The 21,809-nt window shown below is 37.2% G+C and overlaps 1 protein-coding gene across 8 annotated transcripts in view; it reads right to left on the bottom strand.

Annotated features, from left to right (window-relative positions):
- Nucleotides 1-2,643: 2,643 nt before the first annotated feature.
- Nucleotides 2,644-21,809, bottom strand: part of ZNF248 (zinc finger protein 248) — a 19,753-nt gene continuing 587 nt past the window's right edge. Inside the window, exons 1-6 of one of the 8 annotated variants that reach the window (XR_003429778.1) lie at nucleotides 20,423-21,809; nucleotides 20,289-20,330; nucleotides 11,915-12,062; nucleotides 11,541-11,636; nucleotides 4,942-6,843; nucleotides 2,644-3,710 (exon numbers count right to left, since the gene is read on the bottom strand). The exon at nucleotides 20,423-21,809 is cut by the window's right edge and continues 471 nt beyond it. Coding sequence is in view for 7 of the 8 variants with exons in the window: in XM_027091926.1 (XP_026947727.1) it covers nucleotides 5,363-6,843; nucleotides 11,541-11,636; nucleotides 11,915-12,062; nucleotides 20,289-20,303 (1,740 nt within the window). In the remaining variant the exon portion in view is untranslated. Of the gene's footprint in view, nucleotides 6,844-11,540; nucleotides 11,637-11,914; nucleotides 12,063-20,288; nucleotides 20,331-20,422 lie in introns of all 8 variants that reach the window. The other 7 variants (XM_027091926.1, XM_027091925.1, XM_027091931.1 and 4 more) reach the window with 7 other exon arrangements.

Here is a 21,809-nt window from a genome sequence, read left to right as displayed (position 1 = left end):
TTTAAGCACCAACTCTGACTTTTTTTTACAAAGGGTATAATGCTGTGTGACTGTCTTTTAATTAAATATATAGTGAAAATCTTTATTGGTAAATATATATATATATATATATATATATTTTTTTTTTTTTTTTTTTGCGGTACGCGGGCCTCTCACCGCTGTGGACTCTCCCGCCGCAGAGCACAGGCTCCGGATGTGCAGGCTCAGCGGCCATGGCTCACGGGCCCAGCCGCTCCGCAGCATGTGGGACCCCCCCCGGACCAGGGCACGAACGCGCGTCCCCCGCATCAGCAGGCGGACCCCCAACCACTGCGCCACCAGGGAAGCCCCGGTAAATATATTTTAAGAATATAAAGTGTCCCCCTTCTGTCCATGATGATAATATAGTCAAGAGGTATACAAGTTCAAAGAAAATAATATCTAGACATAAATAAAAAATATGCAGAGTCTATATGAAGGAAACGAACTTTACTGAACAATAGTTTAAAAGATTTGAGTAATAAGAGGTACAAATCATTTTCCTGACTACAAAATGAAGTATGTTACGGCACAACATTCCAAACAAAATCTCAACGAAGTTATGTGTCTTCACATTTTTTTTGTTCCATTGCTAGAACAAATGTAAATTTTATGTGGAATAATGGGAAGAGCCAAACATTTTGTGAAAATAAAGACTAACGCTTATCTAAAGATGTGTTGTTAATGGCTATAATAATCTAAATATTTTAGTTTTGAGTCGGGTAAAAAAACATGTGAAGTCCTAAGATTGTCATAGGAATTCAGTATATGATATTGGTAGTGTTTTAAAAAAAGTGAAGAGAAATGGGACTATTTAATAAATGGTGTTGGGGTGGCAGAAGATTAAGTGAAAATAACGGATTCAACAGGATAAGCCTTCCCCAGAAAAACACAGATAAAGGGGTAGGTTCAGGGCAACTACAGCTGCAGTCTCCAACTGGGGGCAATAAACAGGGGTAGTGGCTGAGGACCTCTAGGATACCCATGAATTAAACCCTCCCAGAGGCTATGGCTCCACCTTTCCCTGCCAAGCATAGGCATGATGATAGCTCATACCAAGCAAGGGGAGGTCAAGTTCAAGACAGAAAACGGGCCCAATTTTAAAAAAAAAACAACAAAAAACAAAAACAGGTTACACATGTGTATGTATTACACACATATACACACAACTTCGTCCAGATATCCAAGTGGCTCTTTTCCTCCACTTTGGCCTCCCCAATGAGGTCTTTCCCTCTCCACACTACATAAAATCAAACCATCTTTCTGACAACTTTTCCCATTTTATTTTTATAACATCATCTTCTCCCTTGCAGATATATTTTCTTGATATGGCTGCTGGTAGCAAGAAGGACACAAACTACCTGGTCACGATGACTTCTCAATAAAAATATTCTAGGATGGGTTCTCATTGGCCCATTTTAACAAAGGATCATTCCTGGATGAATACAGACGTGGAGCCAGGAATAGATGGTGCCATCTGGAGTAAATGCCAACTCCATGCTCACAAGAATAGGTTACATTACTAGAACAATGTAGAAAAGTTGCAATAGCCACTACATATTCTTGAGGAACTGACGTCTACTCTTACACACCACTGTTTGAGAGCAAGTTCCTCTCAGATGCTTGAGGAGGTAGAGAAGTGATGCTTAATATCCTGCATGCCCCACCTTGAGCATGTCTGGAGTCCACAGGATGGAATGGTTGATGCTCTCTGGGCTCAGTATCCTCATCTACAAAATAGGGGTAGTTATCCCTATGTGAAAGAGCAGATCTTACCCTGAACTTACTTCCAATAACACACAGCCAAAAATTCTCAGTTGTCTAACCCCCCGCAAAGAAGCCCAAGTCCTTGAAGAATAAGACGGGGTTCAGAATTCCTTGAAGCCCCTTGTGAAGACATGCTCTGCTCTTGTCAGTCTTTAATCATATTCCTTAAAATAGAAGAGGAACTTGGAGAAGCATGGTGGCCATGACTGGTGCCCAAGGAGGTAGCGAAATTTCCTAAGTTTTCCTAGGACTGTGCTGATTAACCAGGGCCCATATTGAGAGAAGAGGGCATAAATACTCTTTGGAGTATAACGGATGACTACTCTTCAGACTCTACCCCAACAGTTACCTCCCCCGAAGTAACTATTGGCTTTTAGTTCAGCAGGTATCCTGGGCCTTTTGCCATGTATTTTAATCCATATATATCTACCTATAGAGAATTTATAAATACACTTATTTTATGGGCATTTGAATTTTGCCAATCAGAAATACTGTCAAAATATTATATTTCAATTAAAAATCCACACAAATATGTACTCATTATAATATGTGAGGTAAACACCTACTCTTATTATGCTCTTGAGGGGGGTAACCAGTTATCCCTACTGGTCATATCAAGCCAACAAGAAAAAGGATGAATTAATCAAACAGTGCAGAGGACTGGCTATTTGGAAGAACAGAGAGCTGCTAACCTCACACAACTATGACAAGAAACACCATGTAGGGCTATATGAATAATCAGTTTAACATGTCTGCTTCACATATGCCAAAGGAAAGACATACCTGCCACAGTGCTCAGTTCCAAAAGGAATTTACTTTATGACAACGTAACAGCACAATGAGGCAGAAACACTTAACTTTCAACGAGTAGAATAACTTTATTTCTAATACTGAGCCTTTATATAGGAATTTACAGGAATAAAAAACATTGTGATGCTTATTCTCCAATAGCTCCACCCAGACCTTCCCTTCTACATTCTCTAAGCCCACTTGTGCTCACCTGCACGTGGCACCTGAGGGCTCTGGGGATTTGGTGCCAAAATTTTGGTAGTGACAATATCTCCTATGAGAAGGCCCCTTCTCCATAAGAGCAGCTCTTATTGGGCTCTGGTAACACTTGCTTCCATCCTTTGCCCCTTAAGGACTTAGAATGGTAATGGCTTCCTGGTGACACTAGTCTCTAGGTGCTTCAATATCCCTTGTTTTTGGCCCAAACTACTGTACTGTAATAAGTCTGCCACTAAAGTCTTCTTAGTTGAAGCAGAATTCTGTTTTTCACCAGAACCATGGCTGATACTAACAGCCATCCCTATACTAACTTGTCAAAAGAAGTAATTCTTCCCTAAAATTGCTGTATAGAACATTAACACTTAGACAAGAATTCATCTGTATCAGGGAACTGCCTTCAGGTCTAAGTAACAGACATCCCTGAGAATACATAAGAAGCCACTTATTGCCACAGTAATACAAACTCCTAGTAGAGAGCAGGTCCAAAAAGAGTTGTGCAGCTTAGTGACGTCATCTCTGAGCCAGGCTTTTCCCATCTTGTGTACTGTTATCTTCAGGCTATTGTCCTTCAGGGTCACAACTATAATCTAGTGTAACATACAGACATGAAAATGTCCAGCAGAAGAGAGACAATCTCTTCCCATGTCATGACAATACTTTATCACTGAGATCTTTCCCCAAAGCACTGCAGAATATTTTCCAAATATCTCACTGCTCCCATGTCCATCCCAACAAAATCATTAGAATAGAATCTTCATGATTAACTTAGACTAATGTGGATTTACCCCTAAATCATCTGGGGGAAGGACGGACAAAGAGACAAAACAGCCCAGCAACTAAGAAGTAGGGATTGGCTGTTGGGTGGGCAGTATCTCTTGGAACTGCTTTCAATGTGTTCCAAGGAAGCAAAGGAAACACTAAGACAAAGGAGAGAGAGACAGTATATTACAGTCTATTAAATTATTACATACAACTCGGGTTACACACATCATGCCTAAATAGATACAGCAACAAAGCACCAAGAATATGACAGAGGCATTTCATTATACACCACTACTTTTTATTTGTAGAATGCAGTGAGCATTACTGTTCATAACTGATGTTAACCTTTGCGAAATTTATGTAAATATCGTTGTTATTAATAGCATTTGCATTATTGACTGACCCAAGGCAGCTGAGTAACCTCAGAAAAATATTGTTTGGCTCTTTTATGGAAGTGGAAGCTCAGTAAAAATGGCCATACTCATTCACATATGCCAGCAAAGTCAGAAGAAAGGTAAGCAATATGGTTGTAAAATAGCATATACTGGCCATACTACAGAGAGACTCTGGTAGTATTTAGAATAGGATTGATGCAGAGGTAGTTAAAAACCTCACAAAAACATATTTTGGCTTCTTTATTCAAGAGGCCATTCAGCAATAATGGCCATAGCCATTTATTTATATCAGAAAATGGAAAAAGGGGTATGTGGCTTGTACTTTAAATTTTCCAAATGTATTTTCATAAATACACAGTGATATGCTACTGTAAATATGTGACTACAGGTTCTCTGAGAAAACAAAACCCTGATTTGTAGAGTTTGCCAATTATCATGGTGTAAATACTCCCACTAAAGCCAAGCTACCAACATGATGGCACTGAATGTAGAGTTGGGAAGAGATGTCCAGTAGCACATCATTATACAGTATTCACCATGCAGATTCAACAATACAAATAACCTAAAGAACAAAGATAACAGCAAAATACTGTAAAATAATTAGGAAGTAATGAGTGTTGAGTACTTATTACCTTGCTTTTTTAATATTTAACTGTAAGTTTATATAGTTTAATTTTTAAATAACGACTCTTTTTAACAACTGGCTCACAAAATTCCTGAAAATTTAACAATCAGCAGTACTTGCAAGCCAGTATAAGCTTACTGCAGTACACCACTGTGTGTTGGTATGTGTGTATAAACATATTTACATATCCATATGTACATAATTGTGTCAACCTATAAAGACACTGATGATATCTAGTGTGGGAAATATTAATATAGACCATAATAGTTACTTAACTAAGGGTTCAGAGTTTCTCTTCACAAGCATGGTGGGCTCTAATATACATATCAAGAATACCTCAAATTTCTATGATATTAGCATACTCACATAAGGCCTGCAAACATCAAGGACTCTTCACATAAATGTTTAATGCTGTTGTCATTTAACTTTTTTAAACTTATGATTCTGTGAATATGACTATAAAAGAGTATCATCCATTAGATTTACAATACAATTTCGGCATCACATCCAGAATATGGCACTACACAACATAAATCTGAGATAAAGGTTTTTGCCATATTATTTAAATGAATTTCCCCTCAATATAAATTTTCTGATGGAAGGTTTTAATTTTTCTTGAAAGCTTTCACATATTCAAAACATTATAAGGTTTCATTCTAGTACTAATTATCTGAAGCACAACAAAACTTCACTTTCTAGTAATTTGTGGCATTCTTTGGGTTTCATTAATCTCATTTTAAAAACCTGTATAACAAATTTGAAAGAGTGGATAAAGGCTTCAGAATGTTCAGGATGCTGAAAGAGCTTTCACCCTTGTGTGAATTCTCTGATGTTTAGTGAGTACTGACCTCTGACTAAAGGTTTTCCCACATCCATTACACTCATAGGGTTTCTCCCCTGTATGAGTCCTCTGATGTTTAGTGAGAGCTGATTTCTCACAGAAGGTTTTCCCACATTCATTACATTTATAAGGTTTCTCTCCTGTGTGAGTTCTTTGATGTACAATGAGGTTTGATTTCACACAGAAGGATTTCCCACATTCATTACATATAAAGGGTTTCTCTCCTGTGTGTGTTCTCTGATGCACAGTTAGGGCTGACCTGTGGCAGAAGGATTTTCCACATGCATTACATTCATAGGGTTTCTCCCCTGTGTGTGTTCTCTGATGTTCAGTGAGGTTTGACTTCACACAGAACGTTTTTCCACATTGCTTACATTCATAGGGTTTTTCTCCTGTATGTGTTCGCTGATGGTTGGTAAGATGTGGTTTCTGACAAAAGGCCTTCCCACATTCAGTACATTCATAGGGTTTCTCTCCTGTGTGTGTTCTCTGATGTTGAGTGAGGTTTGACTTCTCCCAGAATGTTTTCCCACATTCACCACATTCAAAGGTTTTTTCTCCTGAGTGAGCTCTTCGAAGTTGGGTGAGATGTGACTTCTTGTTGAAAGTATTTCCATTTTCATTGTGCTCATAAGGTTTTTCCCCCATGTGTACTATCTGATGTCTAAAGAGGGTTGACTTTTCCCACATTTTGTGACTTACTTTATATTCATGGGGGATCTTTCTTGTGTAATTTCCCTGATGGATAACGAAAGCTGAACTGTCACAGAAAATCTGCCCATATTCATTATAAGGATTTTCCCCTGTAAGAGCTCTCTGATGCCCCAATCTTAAATCCATATAGAAGGACTTCCCACAAATACTGCATTCATATGGCTCCATTTCCAAATGAGTTCTCTGAGATAAATTAAGCTTTAAACTTTGGATGAAAGTTCTTCCACATTCATTATACTTACAGTGTGTCTCTCCTATCTGAGTTTTCTTGTTTGTGAAAGAGTCTGCCTCCCCATGGCAGCCTTGTCCATTTTCATTATATTCAAAAGGTGGGTCAAAAATTGGCTGAGTGAGATCCAGACTACGATTCTTTTTTTGATTATATTTATAAGATTTCCCTCCAGTAGGAGTTTTCTCATGCCGAATATCAAGGAGCAATTTCTCATATACATTAAACTCATCAGGCTTCTTTCCAGAATAGTTCTTTCTATTAATAATTAAGCCTGAAATATTTTTCAAACTCATTTCACATGTATCACATATCTTATACAGAAAATTTCTTGAAGGAACAGAGTCTGTACCTAGATTTAAAGTTTTCCTTACTCTGTCACCACTATCTGTACTTAACGTTTGGTTGGTGAAAGCAAGTTGCCAAAAATGTTCATCTTCATTTTCCTGGCTGCTCTCTATCAGGTCATCAACTTTCCAGTCTTCTAGAAATGAGAAAAATAACCACGTCTTATAAATCCTAGTACATTTCTAATGGAATTGGACTTTTACACTAATGCCCTATTACGCAGTCGATTCTTTTGTTTTAGGCTCAGTTTTCTGGTGTAAACTAAATCCAAGTATACATTTCCTTTACACTTCTAGTTTGAGTGGAAAATAAATACACACTGCAGTGGAATACTTTATTAATATAACCTTTAAAGCTGGACAGAAAAAGGTGAAGTAAATTCAAAGCACAGGGAACCGGTGAGTGGCTGATTCAGAAATCAGGAAGCTCAAGAGAATGGAGTGAGCCCAACAGAGACACTGAACACTGAATAAAGTGACACTGAAGATTAGCAGACAAGGGCTTTCAGGGGATGAACTATGTTTGGTGGAGACAGAACAGTCTAGTCCTAATCCCCTCAGACACTGATTGCTGGGTGGGATTCCTACTAGAGTACTTGCTTCTACTCTACACATCAACACCAGCCTAAAGTTCTGAAAACACCAACTTCCTCAGGTTCAGAAGAATTGTCCGCTAGCCCAGGATCTAGTTTTTCCTTTAATTCACAAGGAATAATTATTTTTTTTAATGCTGTAAGAGCAGCAGGCTAGAGAAGATGAAATGAACTCAAGACACAGTGAGCAAGGGATGGAGATTTTCTGAGCATTGTTCATGTAGGGAGCAGGAAACTCTGAGAACTGGATGAGTTCAACAAAGGAGGTTTTTTGTTTTTGTTTAGTTTTTTTAAAGGAAAATAGGCTGTCTGAGAAACATATTAGAGGAAGCACTCAGTTTGACAGAGACAGATTATGGTTTCTTGTCCTTATCTTCCCACACCTTGATTACTGTGGTAGGATCCTCACTAATATGCATGTTGCCATTCCTCTTTTTCCCATTTGATATAGCAACATCAAAATAAATTTCTGAAAGCACCTATTTCCTCATGTTTTAAGGGACAGTGCTTTAACCCAGACTCTAACTCTCTATCTAGCTGTGATTCACAACAACACAAATGTCCAACAGGAAATACAAAATAGAGGAGGGGCAGACCATCTCTGCAAAACGACCAGGTTCATTTGGTTTTCTCACAGCTGTTAATGAAGTTGTCCCAACCATCAAGTCATATGTTTCTTTACTTCAGTCTGCTGGTCTACTTTTCCCATAACAATTTTGTTTCTGAAGCAATACTGATTTTTAAGTCTGCTTTTATATCTAGGTTTATCTTTACAGTGAGGTTTTCTGCTTTCATATCTAGCCTCATCTGTGGCTTTTACTTACTGGTGAGACCCATAATGATCACATTTTTCTATATGGTTCTGAGACCTTCAACAAACTTTATCACAAAAAATTCTTGTCTATACTTTACTGTTGGTACCCAATGCAACAATGTTAATTATGTGTTAAAAAAAAAATCTAGAACAGTCCTGAGCCCACTGCTCCAAAGGCTAACTGATAATTGTTTTTATACTGGCAAACACAAATCAAAACAAAAACTAGATTCACAGTAAGAGCTCAAATCACAATTCCACAAATCCACTAAAAACTATCTGTGCAACTCTAGCTGGAGCGCTCATAAACTGTTCATTCCTAACAACACACATTTCACTTAATTAGCTACACTCCAGCCTTGGCTCTCCTTGAGACCTGGACATCCTTCAGGAAATGCTACTTACTTTAATTTAAAATGACAAACCACAAAAATATTAATAAAAGAACAAAAGCCAACAAACTCTACAACATCCCTACCATGTTTAGCTTCCACTTGCTGCCTTAGAAGAAGTTACTGTCTGTTTAATTCACTGTAAAATAAAACAAATCCAGTGCTCAATGCTAAATCCTTTGTCATGACCACAGTCTAGCTCTTGACAGGTGTTACCAAAATCCTGTTTCCTCTGACTTCATTGAGGACACAGTACATTAATCATTCTTAGAAAGTAATGTGCATATGAATTACTTCCAACCTGTACATGAGGACAAAATAAGGAAATGTGCATTTAGGAAGAGTACTACAGAATGCTTTCTGAATAGATGAAAAAGAGTGATCTCTTCTAAACTTGGCTCAACAAAGTAATTATTAAAATATCAGAATCAGGAAAAATATGAAAGGGCCTTGTCTTTGGGAAAACAAAATCTCAACAATGATAGAAACCCCAAGCAGCAGTCATATGGTCAGGTCTGAGTTTTGGGGATACAGATACTAGTGGGTTAGAGTTACAAAATATGGACTATTTAAGTTGCAGCAAAAAATTGATCTCTAACTTAAAATAAGTGAAATAATAACAAGCCATTACTATATACCATGCAATATTTAAACACTTTACATTTACAATTTTAATTAAGTTTCTGAAAAGGCAAAATAAAAGTAAAAGTTATAGAAAAAGGATAAAATATTTATAAGTGAAATTTAAGACATAAGATAGTATGAGTTTTAGTATAAACTCTGAAGAGCAGAAAGAAAGACTCTGAGATATATAGAACAGGACCACATTGTGACAGTCAATGGAAGGAGACTGTAAATTCATTTATTAATAAGGAGCAATTTTGTTAGGTTAGTGAAAGATAAATTGGATGCTTTAGGTAAAAAAATAAAAACCAATTAGGAATTAGATCAAGTCAGGAACGACAGAACAGAGACACAGTTATGGTTTTGAGTGACATCAGTGAAAAGTGAGAAAATGAAGACATGAAGAAGATAGAAAGGAAAACAATATCAGGAGTATTTGAAAAAACTAGTAATAGGGGATAACGGGTTCCATACCCTGATCCCATGGTTGCCATTTAAGGCAGTAATGGATGGTTGAATGTTCCTTATTTGACCCCTGGGAAACCAGGCTCTCTAATTTTCTTGTACCTCAGACTGTTCCTCTCAGTCTCCTCTAATGACGAGATTTAATGGATTTACACACCTTGTAAAAGTGGTACCATCCCAGGACTACCTCTCTCATTTACAATCACTCTCTAGAAAAGGAGACAGCAAACTATGATTATAAGGCAGTGGTCCTAGAACTCAGGATGTTTTTTATGTTTTTAGAGGGAAAACAACAGAAGAGGCAGCAGAGAGGAGTGAGGAGGAAGAGGAAGAGGTAAGAGGAGGAGGAAGAGCAGCAGCAGCAACTGAGACCATGTGTGGCCCACGAAGCCTAAAATATTTACTCTCTGATTTTTTACAAAAAAGTTTGCCAATCTCTAATCTAAAACTCTTCATCTAGCCCCAACCTTTAACACCACCTAAAGCTGATGCCTTTCGAATGGATACTTCTAGCTCTGGCCTCATTATGTACTTCACACGATGTATATATGAAATCGCCTTTTCAATACCAGATTCTAACAGTTACCTCAGCTTCTTGTGTCCAAATGTAAAATTCGTAGTAACTCCCCTATAATCTCTCCTCCAAATTTTCTCTATCTCAGTAAATGGTACGCTAAGTTATCAGGTGCTTGAGACAAATCACTGGAGTCATGCTCAACTCCTCTCTCTCTCACACTCTGTATCCAACCCAATAGCAAATCCTCTTGGCCTCGTCTCCAAGATATATGTACAAATCCACCATTTCTCAGCACTTCCAACATAGCCTTAGCCACTAGCCTCTCTCCTCCCGAGTACATAGTAGTGTCCTGTTATTCCTTCCTTGATCGTGCCTAAGCATCATCTACCTACCACATGTTCACCACACAGAAGTCAGAGAGATCCTTTAAAACTGTAAATCCAATCTTATAGTTTAATCTGATTTATGTTTACTCAAAAAAGCCTGAGGATTTCCCACCTCACTCAAAATAAAATTAATGGGTCTCCCATGGTACATGCTACTTATGACATCATCTACTACCAATCTCCCCCAGGCCTTCTCACCTCCAGCCACACTGACATCCTTGCCATTCCTCAAACACCCTAAGAGCACACCTGTCTGAGAAGTTCAGCACCTGATGTTCCCTCTGTCTGGAATACTCAGAATCCACAGAGCTCACATTTTAATTTATTAGAGACTTGTCTATTGTGGACCTCATCAAAAAGGTTTTCTCTTGACTTCCATACCAAATAGCACATGCCATCATTCTCCAACCCCCTTTTCACTGCTTTAACTCTCTACAGTATTTATCACCACCCAACAAAATGTGTGTGTATACAAGCATGTATAACTCCATATACATACACACACCTACACCTATACACACACGTATGCTTTTCTGTCCCTCACTGTAATAGACACTCTGTGATAATAGGGACACTCTTTTAATTACCTATAAACATAGTTGGGTCATATTGGGCGCTCAGCATATATTTGTTAAATGAATATATGGAAGTATTGCATGAATACATACTACCTAACAAGAGATATCCAAAGACAATACAGAGAAGGTGAACAATTTTAAAAGAGAAGGTGAACAATTTTAAAAGATAAAGTAACCAAGAAAAATTATCTCAGATGAAGCCAAATGAGTTTGGATTATGGATATCGGTAAATCACTCTAAAATGTCAAATAACAAAGGGAAGCATTTATGAGTGAAAGTGACATATGGAGGAATGTGATTAAGGTAACAAAGGGATGTGGGCCAACTGTCCTTAATCACTTCCAAAGGTCTGGGGCTAAAAAATGTTTTTTTGGAAAAATAGTTCAAAGTTAATAAACCATAAACCAGTGCCCTAAGATCTCATTTCCTCTGGCTTCCATCTGCCTGTGAACTCACTAACTCACCTGAGCGGCACTGTTTCGGGAATCTTTCCTCTAATATCCAAGGTTCTTCTCCTTGCTCGATCTTGAAGATCACTTCTGGCTTAGTAATGCAATTCCCTGTAAAGAAAATAACACAGGACTATGGCTGAACAGCCTGGCTTCGGGGACTCTGAAAAAATGATAGGGAAGAAATGTATAGCTTCAGGAGCTACCTAAAAGAGGTGCCTAAATGAACCAATCCTTAAAGAGGTAAGAATATAGCATTCTTTATAGTGGCCAAAAGGGATCAGTCATCTGATCCCTTGAATCTCCATCAGAAAATTCCACAGGGAGTTCTTATGTTTCATCAACTAAGAAATGCATGCTCCTCGTTCACATGGAGAAAAAATTCTTACCTACTGAGACAAGATGGCTGTAATTTTCCAGGATCACGTCTCTGTATAGTATCTTCTGAGCAGGATCCAGCAGGTACCACTCTTCCTGGGTGAAGTCCACACACACATCTTTGAATGACACTTGTTCCTGTAACAGTATATTCCTTTTCTATAATGAAATTGTCAGAGCTCTATGAGTGGTAAATATTTAAAAGAACCAATCTCTTTAGAGTTTACTAAAAATTGGTATATAGGATTGCCTTCTTTTATGCTATTCTATGTAGGAAAAAAGTAATATCTTGTACAAATTGAGTTTCCACTAAGGGGGTGGAACTAGTTGCTACAACTGTTATTCCTGATAAGGAGACATACATATTAACATTTATTAAATTAGACATTGTAGGACCTAGCATTATGCACAAAGTAGAATGGGGTTTACCAAGAAAATGTTCTTTCATATTATCTTTTATATTATAAAGTTAACTGTCACTAAAGAAGTAAAACTTTCCGTTGTTAAAATGAACAGAGGGATTAAAATTAATAGGGTACGGGCCCTAACCAAGCTCAACCCGTGACCAGTCCTGTACTCTACCTGCCCAACAGAGAAACGGATGAATCCTCTCTGCTAAAAGAGATCATTTTCTGGAGCCTCTACCAATATTTGTGTTGTTAAATACAATGTTTGGCATCCAATAAAAAATTTCCTGTTATATGAAGAGACAAAGACCAAGGAAAAAAAGAAAATAAAAGCGTACCCATAGGACACTCAGATATTGGAACAAACAAGAACTTCAAAATGAGTTATGATTAATAGGTTCAATAAAATAGAGGAAAATATGAACAAAATAAATGAAAGGATGGGAGAAGTTCAACAGATATGTGGTATGTGTGTTGTAGAGAAAGAATTAACAGAGCAGGCCTGAGACTGCTATCCTCTGAACGATCTGCTACAAGGGTGTTCCTTGGCTGGCATCTGGGAACTTGGATTTCAGGAGGGTTCTTACCAGTCCTTAATAAGAATGGTTCACTGAGCCTAAACTGTTTGTGTAAACAATATGGTTTTTGCTGCACACATACATTCCTTCTGGAGTCTGGAATTCTGTTATATGCTAAGCAGAAAGTACCTATGTTACTAGCCCCTGATAAACATGCTGAACACTGAGTGTCTGTTGAGCTTCCCTGGCAGACATTTCACATCAGTTGCCACATCTCACTGCTAGAGGACTTAGGTGTGTCCTGGGAGAAGACTCTTAGAAGCTTGTGCCTGGTGTCCTCTGGACTATGCCCATGTGCCTTTTCCCTTTGCTGATTGTGCTTTGTACCCTTTCACTTCAATAAATGATAGCAGTAAGTACAACTACATACTGAGTCATCTTAGCAAATCACTGAACCTGGTGATGGTCTTGGGGACCTCTGATACATGTGTATACAAACACACACAGATACATACATACGTGCATAAAATGGGCATTCCAAAGTTGAAAATTACAATATCTGAAATTAAGAACCATTAGATGGGTTCAAATCATATTAGAGAAAGAAGACACAATCTGAAACATATTCATCTAACAAAAGAGTTTCAAAATACATACAGCAAAAACTGATAGAAATGAAAGGAGAAATAGACAAATCTAAAACCATAGTTGGGGTCTTCTATCTTGAGCGATTGAGCAGGCAGAAAATCAGTAAGTATACAGATGACCTGCACAGCACTATCAATCAACATGATCTAACTGGCATCTGTAGAATATTCCACCCAAAAAAATAAAACACACATTCTATCATTCTATTCTAGCTCATATGGTCCATTCACCTAGATAGACCATAGTCCTGGCCACAAAACACACCTTATCAAATTTAAAACAATAGCTATCATACAAAATATGTTCTCAGACCACAACGGAATTAAATAGAAATTAATAAGCAAGAGATAACTGAAAAATCCCAAAGAGTTGAAAATTAAACAACATACTTATAAATAACCTGTAAGTCATACTTATAAATAACCTATAAGTCTAACCTATAAGTTTTAAATAACCTATAAGTCAACTTATAATAACCTATAAGTCAAAGAAGTCTCAAAAGAAATTTTAAAATATTTTAAATGAAATGGAATAAAAATGAAAATACCATGTATCAAAATTTGTGTGATGCAGTGAAAGCAGTGCACAGAGGACATTTATAGCATCAAATGTATACATTAGAAAAGATTAAAAATCAAAACCCTAAGCTTCTATCTTAGTAAACTAGAGAAAAAAGGCAAATTAAGCCTAAACCAAGCAAAGTAAAGGAAATAATAAAAATTAGAATAAATCAATTAAATTGAAAATGTGAAAAAAATACAAAAAGCCAATGAAACTCAAAGTTGCCTCTTTGAAAAGATCAATAAAATTAATAAACCTCCAATCTAACCAAGAAAAAAAGAAAAAAGAGGCATATTGGAAATCTCAGAAATGAAAGATAGGTTGACACTACTAAGCCTAATGACATTAAAAAAATAATAAGAGAATACTACAAATAATTCTATTCCTGAAAAATTGGTAACATAGATGAAATTGACAAATTCCTTAAAAGACACAGCTACCAAATTCACACAAGGAGATACAGATAACCTGCATAGACTCATTTCTGTTAAAAAAAAAAAAAACTGAATCAATAATTAAAACACTTCCAAAATAGAAAGAACCAAACCCAGATGGCGTCACTGGTGAATTCTACTGTACATTTAAGGAAAAAATAATAACAATTCTCCATAATCTCCTCTGGTAAATAACACCTCCAAACTCATTACATGAGGCCAACATTACCCTAATACCAAAACTAGATAAAGACATTATGAAAAAAATAAAGACTAATGTCTCTCAATAACATAGATGCAAAAATTCTCAAATATTGGCAAATCAAATCTGACAATGTATAAAAAGAAATACAAACCACAACCAAGTGGAATTTATTGCAGGTATGGAAGGCTGGGTCAGCATTAAAAAAAATCAATCAATATAATCCAACATATCAATAAGCCAAAGAAGAAAAATTACACGATCATATCAATTAATGAAGAAAAAGCATTTGACAGAATCCTACAGTCATTCATGATAAAAACTCTCAGAAAACTAGGAATAGAGGGGAACTTTCCCGACTTAATGAAGAAGCTAACATCATACTTAATGTTACGAGACTGGACACTTTTCCCCTAAGTGCAGGAACAGGGCAAGGATGTCCTGTCTTAGTACTCCTATTCAAGTCCTAGCTAGTACAGAAAGACCTACGACAAGACAAAACAAACAAAAAGGGCTTCCCTGGTGGCGCAGTGGTTGAGAGTCCGCCTGCCGATGCAGGGGACACAGGTTTGTGCCCCAGTCCGGGAAGATCCCACATGCCACGGAGCGGCTGGGCCCGTGAGCCATGGCTGCTAAGCCTGCGCGTCCGGAGTCTGTGCTCCGCAATGGGAGAGGCCACAACAGTGAGAGGCCCACATATCGCAAAAAAACAAAAAACAAACAAAAAAAAACTGAAAAATAAAAAACTGAAATGTGATTAGAGAGAAAAAATAAAACTGTCTTTATTTGAAGTCAACATTGTCTATGTAGAAAGTCCCAAAGAATCTACAAAAAGAAAAAGAAAAAAAATCCTGGAAGTAATAAGCAAATATAGCAACATCATAGGATATAAGGTCAATATTAAAAAGTCAACTGTTTTCCCATATCAGAATAAACAATTGGAATTTCAAATTTTTGAATGAAAAAAATACTATTTACAATATGACTACCAAAAACAAAGTATTCAAATATAAATCTAACACAATATATTTCAGGGATATGCAGAAAAACAAAAACTGATGGAAGAAATCGAAGATCTAAATAAATGGAGAGATATTCCACATTCATCAATCAGAAGACAGTATTGTTAACATGTCAATTCCTTCCAACTTAATCTATAAATTCAGTGAAATTCAAATAAAAATCCCAGCTATTTTGTAGACACTGAGAAAATGATTCTAAAATTTAAACAGGAAGGTAAAGGACCTAGAATAGCGAACGTAATATGGAAGAAGGAAAAAGAGGATATACATTACCTGATTTCAAGACATATAAAACTACAAGTAACCAAGACAGTGTGTTATTGTTGAAAGAGACATATAGATCTGTGAAACAGAACAGAGGTCCCAGGAACAGATCCACTGATATATAGTGAACTGATTTTTTTTTTTTTTGTAATTGAGGTATAGCTGATGTACACTACTATATAAGTTTTAGGTGTACAACATAGTGATTCACAATTTGTAAAGATTATATTCCATTTATAGTTATTATATAATATTGGCTATATTTCCTATGTTGTACAGTATATCTCTGTAGCTTATGTATTTTATACATATTAGTTTCTACTTCTTAATTCCCTACCCCATCTTGCCCCTCCCCCTTCCCTCTCTCCACTGGTAACCACTAGTTTGTTCTCTATATCTGTGAGTCTGTTTCTTTTTTGTTATATTCACTAGTTTGTTTTATATAGTCAACTGATTTTTGACAAAGGCACAATGGCATTTAAATGGAGAAAAGATAGTCTTTCAACAAATGATTCTTCAACAACTGTACATCTATGCAAAAAAATGAACCTAGACACAGACCTTACACCTTATACAAATATTAACTAAAAATGAATCACAGACTTAGAAGTAAAATGCAAAACTATTAAATTTCTAGAAGACAATATAGAACATAGGAAATCTATGTGATCTTGGATTTGGTGATGAGTTTTTAAATACAACAGAAAAAAGCACATTCCATTAAAAAAGTACATGGGTTGGGTTTCATTTAAAATAAAATATTTTGCCCTGCAAAAGCCATTTGTAAGAAAATGAAAGGTCAAGCCACAGACTGGAAGAAAATATTTGCAACATATATATCTAATAAAGAAGTTACATTCAAAATACGCAAAAGAACCCTGAAAACTCAATAGTAAGAAAACAAATCACCTAATAGAAAAATGGACCAAAGATATGAATAAACATGTCAAGCAAAGACATATGGATAGCAGATAAATTTATGAACAAATGCTCAATATCATCTGTCATTAGGGAAATATAAATTAAAACAAAAATGAGATACCATGACACACCTACTGGAACAGTTAAATCCAAAACAATGACAACATCAATTTCAGTTCCAGATGCAGAAGAGGAATTCTGATTCACAGTTGGTAGGAATGTAAAATGATACAGCACTTTTGTAAAATTGGCTGGCAGTTTCTTACAAAGCTAAACAGTCTTAACATATGATCAAGCAGTTTCACACCCTAGCTATTTAAAAATGTATGTCTATGTAAAAACCTACATGTTTCTAGCAGCTTAATTCATAATGACCAAAAACTGGAAGGAACCAAGAGTCCATGGGTTAATGACTCAGAAATCACTTATACATGTATGCTGGAACTGAACAATTAAGTAAATGAAGTGCGGATGGTGGTAGACAGATTGCTAAAATGGGAGTTACAGACAAGCAAGGAGAGAACGCTAGAATGTTCCATGTGATAATGATTACAGCAGGGGACATCAGTGCGAAATAATACTTAGCTTAATGCAAACACAGATGGTTACATACTGAAATATTTATAGATATGTGTATACATGTGAGTTAGTATACATATATATTTTCTTGTTCAGTCAGCTGAGAGGGTCTCTAAGGAATTAGAAACCAGTAGCAATCCAGCCCCCCAATCTTGGTTTCTAATACCATGCTCCAATAAAAGGAACCAGAGCTCTTCAGGGAAAAATGGCTAATTGTAGGGCAGGAAATATAAGATGAGCCTGGAATATCTTCTACTACCAGAAAGTATAGAAGAAGTACTCAAACAAAAACACAATAATGGGGTACATCAGAAAGACACAGGAACCAGTTGAAAGTGCTCTATTTAATAACCAAGCTGAAATAATTTCAGCAACAAAATGACCAAGGTAGTACTGGACTATAAACAAGGTAAAAAATAACTAGCCGTGAGTTCATATTGATATTAAACACTGACTGAGTTAATAAATACACAAGTCTCCTGTGCAGAACTCCTAATAATTTATGTGGATACTCCACCATGAAGGAGGTATAGCATAACTCCCCACTTTCTTCCAAAGGGTACAGTATGAAAACAGACGAAAAAAGAATAACTTTGCAGTGGAGAAAGTTGACCACGTGACCTCAGCCACGTGATCAAAAGTGATTCATCATCTGTTGAAAAGTGAAAAGTCATGTGAAGAGCATTTACCCTGATAAGATGTTACCAAATGGCACTCTACCTCTGTGGCCTTTCTACACGAAAACAATTACCCCAATATAATCACGAGAAAAACAGCAGACAATTCCCAAGTGAGGGACATTCTACAAAACACCTGTCTTGTACTCCTCAAAAACTGACAAGGTCATCAAAAACAAGGAAAGTCTGAGAAACTGTCACAGCCAAGAGGAGCCTAAGGAAACTTGATGACTAAGTGAAATGTGGTATCCTGAAGCAGAATACCTGCACGGAGAAAAAAAAAACATGAACAATCATCAAAAGACAAATGATATACCAGAAAATAACTCATATAAAAGACAAGCATTAGTATCCCTAATATACAAAGAGCTAACCAGACATTGAAAAAAAGAAAAAAGCCAGAAACCTAAGAGCAAAATGGGCAAAAGATATGAACAGACAGTTCACAGAAATAGAAAAATAAGACACCTTTTAGATGCATGAAAAAAATCTTCAACCTCCCTCATAGTTAAGATAATTACAGATGTAAAGTACATAAAATACTAATTTTTACCTATCAGTTGCCAAAATCCAAAAGTGAACCACGTATTTCTATGGGAGAAGCTATGGAGAAAAAGCACTATCATGCAGTACCAATGAAAATACAAAATGATACTATCTATAATCCCACCAAAAGGATCAAGTTCATCAATTGTATTCAACCCTTTGACCTGGCAATCTCACTTCTGGGAATTTATCTGGTAGAATAAACCTACATGTACAAGGCTATTCATTAAAACATGGTTTGTAGTAGCAAAAGGTTGGAAATAGTTAATAACTAGTTTAATAAACTATGGAACATTCGCAATTGAATTACCATGTGATTGTTAACAAAGAAAGATGTTCTGTTACAGAAAGATCCCTGGGAATAGGCTGAAAAAAGAAGTGAAAAAAGGAAAAAAAAAAAAAAAGAAGAAGAAAAAGAATGGGAAATAGTGTATACACTCATTACTCAGTGTGGTTCCCTGAGCAGCAGAATCAACTCCATCTGGGAGCTGATTAGAAATGCAGACTCCAGGGCCCCACCCAGATATACTAAATCAAAATCTGCATTTTAACACGTTGCCAGGGATGTACAGGTGCATCTAAATTTAAGAAGCTCTAATAATAGATTCCCTTTTAAATAAAGGCAGGGAGCACATATTTTCTTTCAATTGAATAAAGAAACACTGGGAGGACAAACAAGAAATAGAAATAATGTATACTATAGTAGGGTGACAGTACACTGCAGCTCATCTGGGACTGTCCCAATATATGCCAGCTGTCTCAGCATAATTGTTAATAAAACTTCTTTCACTCTCAGTGAAAGTATCACAGTTTAGATGAGAAATAAATGTCACCCTACCTGGAGGAAGCATCAGCTACAGAGAGGATGGGGTGTGAATTTTTACTTACTTTTTTTTTTTTTTCCATGTTTTAGCCGCACCAAGCAGCATGCGGGATCTCAGCTCCCCGACCAGAGATCGAACCCACATCCCCCCACAGTAGAAGCACGGAGTCTTAACCACTGGACCAGCAGGGAAGTACCTTTACTTACTTCTTTTGTATCACTTACTTTTTTTTAAAACCATGTTAATATACTAACAATTTTTAATTATTTCATTTTTTAAAAAAAGACAAAAGCAGTCAGGAAAAATAGGTATACTGGGAAGGGCAGTTGGCTAAGGATAGATAAGCAGGGGATAAGCAATAAATCCAGGGATAAGCAATGTTGGGGCAAAAGGCAAAGCCAACTTCATGAGGGACAGAAGTTAGGAAAAGGAGAGCTAGGAGGGTAGTATCATAGACAACAACAGAGGAGACTTCCAAAACAAAGAGACTATGGATAATAGTACTAAATGCTGCAAAAGGGTCAAGTAAGACAAAGACAAAAACATGGATTTGATTACAATTTGGTGATCTTTCCCAGAACTGATTCAGGTGAGTGGTGGTGAAGAAGCAAGACTGCATGTATTAGGTGGAAATGGAAATGGAAATGCAGAAACAAAAGCCAGGACTACCTGCTACTTAAGCTAGAAATACAAATGAGCTAACATCAGGTTTTATAAACCTTTAGAAACTTTAGAAAACGCATTTTAAGACAAAATGGCAATAAACAACAAAAAAAACTCACCTGGGATTTGTTCATTTTTCACTCTTAGTGGAGGAGGGAGAGCTGAAGGAGAAGGAAGAAGGAAGTAAGAACTTGACCTGCCTTGTAGTTCCTGGATTCACCTGCCTACACAGCTCCACACACAAGATACTTACTTGTCCATGTGTGGCTCCGATTTATGTTGAGCTTAGACATGATACTTTTCACTGAGTGAATGTAAACATTTGTTTCTTATTGATTTATTACCAATTTAGGTTCTGTGACACAGAAAAATTAAAAACATGAGATGAGTTTAACATTGAACAGTAATCTAAAGGAAGGAACACTATGGATCTGCCAAAACGGATGTTGTAGGGGGAGAAAAACACCTCAAACCATATTGTTCATCTGGTTATTTGCTAACACCATTAATCCTATGAGGTCAGATAATCCAAGAAACCTCTGAAAAAAGGGATGGGAGTGTTTAAGGCAAATTCTTTTTTTTTTTTTAATGTTCTCACCTGCTTACAATTTTCAGAAGGATCTTTTAATAAAAAAACTAACTTTGACCTAACAGTCACAAAATGGGCAGTGGCCCACGAATCTGCAGACCTGACTTTCAACCTCGATTCTACCACTAACAAATTGCATGACGTCAGGCACTCACCTTCTCAGGCTCAATTCTTTTTTTTTTTTTTTTTTTTCATTTTTCAAGTAAGCAACAGATAACCCAAAAAGGACCTGCCTGCACTACCATCCTGCGCGTCTATCCAGCCGGGGAGCAGGAACCTCAGCATTTCTCTAGATGCCATGAAAAATGGGACACTGAGGGCGGCTCACCTCAGGAAAGAGTGACTGGAGAATTAGGGGAGGAGGAGGTGTTAGGGACAGACAATGACAGAATTTCCTTAGCTATGGCTGGTGAGCCTTTCAACCCCGACCATGCCTTCACAAACTCTCCAAACAGGTGACATTTCCTGTGCAGCCTGCATGCCCACCCATCTCAGCTCCAGCTCACCTCTCTCTTCTTAAATTTGTCTCAGACCTTCCACCGTCACACAGCCTTCGATGGCTTCAGGATACCGTGTCATGATTATACACAACAAATAACAAATGAATACATAATAAATAATAACTTGGGATCTGGGTGATGTTAGAGCCAGGAAAAGGCCTTGGTGGCTAGCTGGTTTAGCCCCCTCCAATCCCATTTCACAAACGAATCAACTGAGGAATGGAGGCCCTAGAGACTTATCCAAGCTCCAGCCGCCTGTATTACATACAAAACAACTAAATACAACAGCAGCCAACAAAACGTGAGCGCTCAAAACAACACAGTGGGGCAAGCACTCCAGATATCTGCATTTTACAGCTAAGCAAGACAAATCTCCCAGCGGCTATTTGGTCCAGGAAATTCATGTATTTCCGAGCCCCTTCCTGGGGCAGTCGTTCTCTCCCACATCCTCCCTGCGCCCCGTAATCCCAGCACGTCACTACGTAAAGCACACACACGCGCGCGCACACACACACACACACACACACACACACACACACACACACACACAC

Source organism: Aethalodelphis obliquidens, unplaced genomic scaffold (assembly GCF_003676395.1).
Source record: "Aethalodelphis obliquidens isolate GAN/ISIS:26980383/991018 unplaced genomic scaffold, ASM367639v1 scaffold73, whole genome shotgun sequence".
NCBI classification, from domain to species: Eukaryota; Metazoa; Chordata; class Mammalia; order Artiodactyla; family Delphinidae; genus Aethalodelphis; species Aethalodelphis obliquidens.
This window is presented reverse-complemented; position numbering and strand designations above follow the sequence as displayed.